Genomic DNA, 8697 nt, shown 5'->3' with positions numbered 1-8697 from the left:
CCATCTTGTGGCTGTGGGTGCCGCCATCTTTGAGGGTGGGACAGTCAATTAGCATATTTCCCCCTTATTAGCTGTGGGCGCTGTCATCTTTGTGACAGCATGAGGGCCAATTAGCATATTCCCTCTTTATTAGATAGGATATTATAAATTCCAACACATATGGTCTTTATATACTTCAGAAAAGGCAACTCCTAAAATAGTAAAGAAAGTTTCAATCAATAACCTATTCAATCAGCAGAAATTATTAGTATTGTTAAGGCACCACAAATACAAATATGTTTAAATGAATAGTCCTTGCTCTCAAGAAGCTTATAGTCTAGCTGGTGAATACAAGACTGCCTTTCTTTTCTTTTTCCTTAATCCCCACCAGAGGATATTTTTCCATTGATTTTTAGAAAGAGTGGAAGAGAGAGGGAAAGACAGAGAGAAATATCAATATGAGAGAAACACATCTATTGGTTGCCTTCTGCATGAGCCCTTACCAGGGCCCGGGCCAGGGAGTAGCTTGCAACTGATGTACGAGACCCTGACTGGAATCAAACTCGGATCCTTCAGTCTGCAGGCTGACACTCTATCCACTGAGCCAAACCAGTGAGGGCAAGACTCCTTTTCCAAGGCAGCAACTTGGATTTTCTTCTTTTAAAAAGTGGGAGATCAAAGAACCTTTGCTGTTGAGATTTTATTCAGAAATTTTAGCACGATTTATGACACTAATTAATAGGATTCAAAATTTCCAGTGAAAGTCAGTACTTATGATTAAGCTATTAGTATTTATTAATAAGTTAATACATTGCATAAGTCTCAGATTTCATACACAAGAAACTTTTGTCTATAATTATTTTCTCCATGAATATGATGACTTGTGGAAAAATAAACTTTCCTTTTATAGAGATTTATCTGTTTTCTTCTGACTCTTGCCAGGTAACCAGTGTGCCACAAATGCAGTAAGAGAGGGGATGGGAACAGACGAAGAAGCATGCTACTGCTGGATCACATCGTGCCTTGCATGTGTGGAGTCTGGATTTTACTGTAAACAGTATAAAGATGTGCCCTGATTTATTTCCTAAGGTAAAGATGCCTTCTGCAGGTCAAATGGTCCCGGTCACTCAAATAAATTGTATGGCAATAAAGAGTTAGAGGGGACTGATAGATGAGAGAGACTTCATAGACATATCAAATTGAATGAGACTGAACTACAATGATTAGGGATGTTTGTTTGGGTAATGAGACTGAACTACAATGACTAGGTATGTTTGTTTGGGTAATAAAGCCATAAAGAAGTACAAGTAAGTGATTGCTACAAAGGTCAAGATAGTATTTGGGGGTTAAAGGAGTTGTGATTAGGACAAGCACATGAGGGGCTTCTGTAGTGGCTGCCAGATCTGCTTTTTTACTTGAGTGTTTGTTACAAGGGGTATTGTATCATAATAATTCACTAAGTTACACATTTGTGTAGGGTGGTTTTCTGCTTCTGTGTTTTACTTCACAACATAAAGTCAAAAATAAATAATTTTAAAAATTAAAGCTGCTGTGTAAAGAATAAAATGTAGAAAGCAGACTGATCATATATTTTGTTAATAAAGCTCATGGAATCTATTGATGGATTAGGTATAAAAGAAAGAAATTATTGCCCTAGCCAGCTTGGCTCAGTGGATAGTGCATCAGACTGTAAACTGAAGGGTCCCAGGTTTGATTTCAGTCAAGGGCATGTATCTTGGCTGCAGACTCCTCCCTGACCTGGGCCCTTGGTTGGGGCTCACACAAGAGGCAACCAATCCATGTGTTTCTCTCACATTGATATTTTTCTCTGTCTTTCCCTCTTCCATTCTCCCTCAAAATCAATGGAATATCCTCAGGTGAGGATTAAAAATAAATAAATAAATTATTTTGAGTGCCTGATGGTTCCTTTTACTAATACAGTCAAGGTATATTGGGACAAAAGGAAAGGAGTACCCTGGGCTAGAAGGAGCAAGAGCAATAGTTCTATTTTAATTATGCTAAGAATGAGATTCCTATGTGATAAGTGAAGGGGTTAAGTAAGCCAGTAGACATATGTGTTTGCAGCACATGAGAAACCTCTTGTTTGAATTAGAGATAAAAATAAGAACTTTAGCTTTGACAGATAAATAGGTTAGAATAGATGGATGGATGAATGGATGGATAAATACATAGATAGATAGAGGCCATGGTTCTCTGTAAAATCACAGACATGGGATAGTGATCTACTTCAGGCAAAGCAATAGGAAAAAAGTTCATTTTGAATAATTGTATATAGAAAGAAAGTTGCATAATGCTTAGTCCTGTAGTTGTGTCCTAAAAATATTTTTTAAAATAGCTGAATATCTACTCTATGCTACCACTCTACTAGGTATTTTATATTGATTACTCAATCTTCAGGATAATAACACTTACTGGTTATTCTTTTTATAGTTGAGGAAACTGGAGGTCAGAGGTATTAAGTACATTTTCTTTTTTTTAAATACATATTTTATTGATTTTTTACAGAGAGGAAGGGAGAGGGATAGAGAGTTAGAAACATCGATGAGAGAGAAACATCGATCAGCTGCCTCCTGCACACCCCAAACTGGGGATGTGCCCGCAACCAAGGTACATGCCCTTTACTGGAATCAAACCTGGGACCTTTCAGTCCGCAGGCCGATGCTCCATCCACTGAGCCAAACTGGTTAGGGCTTAAGTACATTTTCAAAGCCATATTGGTGGTGAGCGTTGGGTCAAGATGTGAAGTATGGTTGTATTCAGCCTGAAACTTTTCATTGTCCACATGGTACTTCCTGAGGGAATATGCAGGAGGACTATGAAAGGGATGGGGAAATATGAATTCTAGGACAGATTACCCAGCAGACCTCTGTTTAATAACTGAACACATTTTTTTTTTACCACATGTATAACAGGGCAATGATACATAGTGAAAATATGGACTGGTATGGAAAGTCAGTCTGAAAAGGATGTGCTCACTATTTACCTTATCAGCAAATCTGAGGAGAAAGGACATGTCAATCATTTCCTCTCTGAAATGTTCTCTGGGCTGTTGGAGGGAAGTAGGACTCCTTTGAAACTTCACCTTTTTTCATTAAGTTTTCTCACCACTCTTCTTAGGGCACTCATCACCTCCTTGTTCCTCCAGCTATAGATTACAGGATTCAGCATTGGAGTCACCACAGCAAAGAAGAGGGTGGTCATCTTCTGTTCTGCTGAGGAGTCAACCTCAGGTCTCATGTATGTGAAGATGGCCGTTCCGAAGCACATGGACACCACAGTGAGGTGGGAAGCACAGGTGCCAAAGGCTTTGCTACGTCCCTGAGCAGAGCGAATATGCAGAATGGCAGCAACTATATGACCATAGGAGAAGAGGACCAGGGAACAGGGAAGCATGATCACCAGAAATCCTGAGATGGCCACCATGACCATGTTGAAGGAGATGTCCACGCAGGCTAGCCGCAGCACAGCCAGGGTCTCACAGGCAAAATGGTTAATAATGTTGTGACACAGGGGAAGCCGAAAGGTGATGATTGTTTCCACCAGTGAATTCATGAAACCAGCCACCAAGCAGCCGGCAGCCAGCCCCAGGCACAGCCCTCCATGCATGATGACTGTGTAGTGCAGCGGGTGGCACACCGCCACATAGCGGTCATAGGCCATGGCTCCCAGCAGGAAGAATTCAGACCCGCCCAATGCCAGGGACACATAGAGCTGGAGCACACAGCTTTGGAATGGGATGGTCTTCCAGGCTGACAGGAAGTGAACAAGCATCTGTGGGACAGTGCTGTTGGTGTAACAGATGTCCACAAATGACAGGACACTGAGGAAAAAGTACATGGGTGTATTCAGTCTACTGTCCAGTCTGATAAGGAGGAGGATGAGAAAGTTCCCCAGCATGGTCACCAGATACATGGCCAGGAAAAGGAAGAAGAGGGAGACCTGAGTTTCCCAGCAGCTGGACAGGCCCAGGAGAATGAACTCTCTCATCCAAGTCTGGTTTTCCCTGCCCATGAGCCTCTGAAGAAAAACCCCCAGTTATAAATCAATAAATACCAGATACTTAAGGTGGCAGAGAGCCTGATAGGGCATGTCGACCAAATAGCCATCTAAAACTAAATGGCATGGTTTCCCTAATTGTTTCCTTCAGGGTTTGGGACCATAGTAAAACACATGAACATGACTCAGGTTCAAGGAGAAAATAAAATTCTTCTTTTCTACTTCCCTAAGTAGGAAAGGTTTTATTAGAATGCTTAGACATTTAGGTTCAAAGATTAACGGTAAAACACACTTTCTTCTTCAGAGCCAATCCTTAACCCTGAAGTTTGTTTACTTCTCCTTTGGAAACCCGTTTTCACCTCTTTACTCTCTCAAAATCCATATTAAATGGAACCTAACAGGCAGAAACAGGTTTTTTAAATGACATTTTTACACCTGGATTCTTTATGATAATAAAACATTCAATTTTCACCTTTTGAAATAAGAAACGTGGGGTTATAAGTTAGAATGTGGCAAATATACAATAGACTTTTTAAATAGCAAAAAAATGGTCAAAATTACATTTCAGAGACAGTGACATAAAGAATGAAGACCTGGCCATTGGCCTTGGTTTTGAAAAATCTTCACCTGCTTGTCTTTTTATCTGGATGAGAGGCTAAGAGGACTGCCGTACATATGTTTCTTGACAGGCATGACTGTCAAGAAATAAATCAAAGTCAGGGAGGCATTAACTACCTTCCCTAAGAATAAGAACTCAAATACTTGCCATACATATTAGCCTATTGACGAAGAGGTAATGGAAAGCTGGCTGTGCATTCCCACTGATTCTATTTGTACATATCCTGGACAGTGATCCTGATGGATTGGAGACTATAATGTGATGGAAAATAATTAACTGGAATTAACTCAGCACAATGACTGTTGATTAACTCTTTCCTTTCCTTTTATCCCCATCTGAAATACTCGACTATCCTGTGCCTCCCTCCACCCCCCAAGAAACTGTCTTCTCTCATCCTCGCACTCTACTCCCTCTATCATGATTCGCAAGACAAAAGGCAATAGGCTAGTCTGCTCAATACCATCCTTAAACTTTCTAATCCTGCTGGTATATTGGTATTTCAGAAAGCTCAAGCACTCTAGTATTCTCCCTGGAGCTCTAGTATTATCTCTAGTAATCCTGTTTGCACCTTATTCAAGTCACAAGTGATTTCCAAAAACCTCATGGGCTCAACAAAGCCCACTCTCAGTTTTCCACACATTGTCCCTCTAATTAGTCTGCCGTTTAAGTAGAGAAAGTGAAACCCATACACAGCAGTGCCAAGGAGATATTATTTGCTTACTATAATCAGATAGTACCAATGAGTATGTTATGGGAATCAGACTTTGTGTTGAGGGTATTCATGACAGTAAGAGCCACTAACTGTGGATAAGGAAGCTGCCAGAGGTGTTTGGATTAGCCAGAAGAAAGGGATCCATGGGCATCTGCATATGACAATCCTTCCTTTATCTATGCATAAATTAAGCTTGATAAACAATTCTCACTTCAAGAGATAACTTATGTGGACACAAGGAGAGGCAGTAAAAATACAGAATGTTCTTTAATTCTTTAAAACTTACTCTAGAACTTCAAAAGTTTAACAAGTCACCTTGCAATATCTCTATCAAAGAAATAGGAAACCTACCTTTTTGTCCCTAATGAAAAAGAAAGCTTAAAATACAAAAATATCACTGTTAAGGGTCTCAGGTATAAGAGAAAGACAAGTGATTTCACAGGGGAAAAATTTGTGCCTACGACGCATCAATGGAGCTTGACCACCTATGCATGATCTTTTATGAGCTAAGCTAAGGAAGGAGAACGGGGTAGTCTCCAATTCTGCTACAATACTGAAACAATTTATGTAAAGGAATTTCACCAGCAGAAGGCAAAAAGAAAAATAATAGTGCAGGAGGTAACTTATGATTAGTGATTATTTAATGTATTCTCAGATACCAAATAATATTTTGTTACAAATAAAAAACCTGACTAATGTAAATCTCTTGGAGTTTTGAGTCTTTCACTTCTTAAAAACTAATAATAATCAGTTAAGGATTTGACAAAGAGAATGTAATCCCTGATCTTTGGTCAGCAATTTTCCTTAAAAGCCCACAAAGGTATTGGTCAAAAGTAGAAATACCTTTAGTTAGCCTATAATTGTTTCTGCATCATCTTCATGCTTTGTAAAGTGCCTCTCCCTAGGAGTGAGTGAACTCCTTTGCCAATGAACTTTAATTTCCCAGTTCAACTCTCATTACCTAGTTTCTTCTTCTGGGTAAAAGAAACATAATTTCAAATCTGTCCTAATTCATTAGAGGCAGGAAAGTTGGGAGGTTAAAAAATAAGGCTGTAACACCAATAGTAAAATGAATGACTAAGTTAAGAAATAAAATAAAATATTTGAAACATTTTTTGAAAATTTGATATTAAATGGAGATTAAAACAGATTTTCAAAAGTAAAATGGAGGTGTTTTAACTGGCAATGATGCCATTCCTGTACCCCCTTTTTTCCCTAGAATTGTGATTCAAGCTAGTTAATCACAAGTGATCTTTAAAGAAAAAAATCCATCTGGAAACCTTGAGATTTCCCCCAAATGTTCATTGGCAAAGCTGTTCTCCCCACTCCATACCGACTTCCTTATGCATATCTACACTGCTTGACCATTATCATTTCAGAATGAGCTGGTCCACACAAACCTGTCCTCTGAGTCCAGATTTCCAGTGGGTAGGTGATAAGGGGCTCAGTGCAGTGCAGGGGATGGGACCTGTAGTAGCTAAGCCCAGTGATTCCTATGAATGCTGTCAAAACCTGTGCTAGGTGCTTCATTTCTCAGAGGAGAAAGAACTGTCCAAAAGAACTTTCTCCTCAGTTTGGCTCCTCAAAATGGGACATACCTCTCCAGTAACCCAATTCAATTCAATTATCACATGGGACTAGGAAGGAGCTGTGTGTTAAGGAAAGCCTGGTTTTCTGACTCCTGTCCCAAAAACCCACTCTCTGAGCATGACTCTCTTACCTTCAGGACAGGCCAGCAATGCCCAAAGAAGGGTGGGGCTGCGCAGGATGTGGGGTTTTGGAAGAAGTAACTTTCTTTTCCCTCAGGGATAAAATCTCTGCAGGCCAATTATGCTGTGCTTGTTAGACCTGTTACTTCTTCTCTAGCTGGTGATTCCTTCACCTTAAACTCTCACCTGCTTTCACATGTAAGAGAAGTTAGTTTTTCCTGACCCAGAAACAAAGCCCCAGTTTCCCTGGAGACATTCTCTTAGGTCTTTGTTGAACTTTCACTTGAGGAAGTTATAACTTGCCCATGACTTTCTGTCCATGTTCTCATGATTGGCATTATTTGACCCCAAACCCCAAATTATTCATAGATCTCATAGGAGACCATGAACAATACTTTCTGTACCATGATTCTGAAGTCGTACATGAGCTTTCTCCAATTTTGGCTCACTGTTAGGAGGCTCCTATTAACTGGGCCTTGTCTAATTATTTGACTGTTTTTGTATCTAAATGTCTGTCCTCATATTCTGCAAATACAGAAATTTACTCTTCACTTTAAGCATCTCAAATTATATATCCATTCTACAATATATTCAGGTTGTTTCAAGGTTGTAGCCATTGCAAACAATACTTGCTATGAATGTTCAGACACACACACACACACACACACACACACACACACACACGCTACCTCTCTCAACTTTTGTCCCATATATGTATTCATTTCTGTTTCCCAGTAGTAGCACTGACCCATCACAGATTATGTGCATTTCCAGTTTTAGCTAATATTGTCAGGTTTTTTTTTTTAAAAAAAGTTGTACCATTATACTTGCACCAACTATGTATGAAGATTTATTTGCTCTAAGCTTTCTCTAACATTGGATTGTAAATCCTTTTGATTTTAGCCATTCTGATGGCTATATATATATATAATGGTATCCCATTGTTACTATATTTGATATTTCTCTGATGATTAATGAGGTTTTGCATATTTTAAAATATTTATTGCTCATTTGGATATTCAATTTTCTGAGGTATTCAATCTTTTGCCCATTCTTCTATTTGGTTATCTCTCTTTTTCTGATTAATTTTAATTATTTTAACATTTTGAGTATGGGCCATTTGTTATTTATATGTATCCCACCAAAAAAAGTGTTTTAACTTTTCATTCTCTTAATGGTGTCTCTGATGAAGAGATGTTTTTAATTTTAATGTAATTCTACTTATCAATTGTTTCCCATATACTTATTGCTCTTTTGTGTCTTGAAAAATCTTTGCCTACCCTAAATCATGAAGTTATTATTCATGTTATCTTCCACGAGCTTTTTTTTTTTAATTTAAATCTTTATTGTTCAGATTATTACATTTGTTCCTCTTTTTTCCCCCCATAACCCCCCTCCTCCCAGTTCCCGCCCCACCCTCCGCCCTTACTCTCCACCCACTGTCCTCATCCATAGGTGCACGATTTTTGTCCAGACTCTTACCGCATCCCTCACACCCCTCCCTGGCCAAGAATAGTCAGTCCACTCCCTTTCTATGTCCCTGATTCTATTATAATCACCAGTTCATTCTGTTCATCAGATTATTTATTCACTTGATTCTTAGATTCACTTGTTGATAGATGCATATTTGTTGTTCATAATTTGTATCTTTACCTTTTTCT

At 39.0% G+C, this 8697-nt stretch overlaps 1 protein-coding gene across 1 annotated transcript; it reads right to left on the bottom strand.

The window, feature by feature from the left end:
- Positions 1-3078: 3078 nt before the first annotated feature.
- Positions 3079-4011, bottom strand: LOC102774730 (olfactory receptor-like protein OLF3). The gene has a single exon (XM_006774523.1). It carries the CDS (start codon positions 4009-4011, stop codon positions 3079-3081), a length of 933 nt encoding a protein of 310 aa, XP_006774586.1.
- Positions 4012-8697: the final 4686 nt, after the last annotated feature.

This window comes from Myotis davidii, unplaced genomic scaffold, assembly GCF_000327345.1.
Source record: "Myotis davidii unplaced genomic scaffold, ASM32734v1 scaffold1488, whole genome shotgun sequence".
In the NCBI taxonomy this organism is placed as follows: Eukaryota; Metazoa; Chordata; class Mammalia; order Chiroptera; family Vespertilionidae; genus Myotis; species Myotis davidii.
The sequence above is the reverse complement of the archived record's forward strand: the minus strand, read 5'-3'. Positions and strand labels throughout refer to the sequence as shown.

Excerpts from the sequence above, each read along its gene's own strand:
- LOC102774730 (XM_006774523.1), bottom strand. The coding sequence starts at position 4,011 with ATGGGCAGGGAAAACCAGACTTGGATGAGAGAGTTCATTCTCCTGGGC.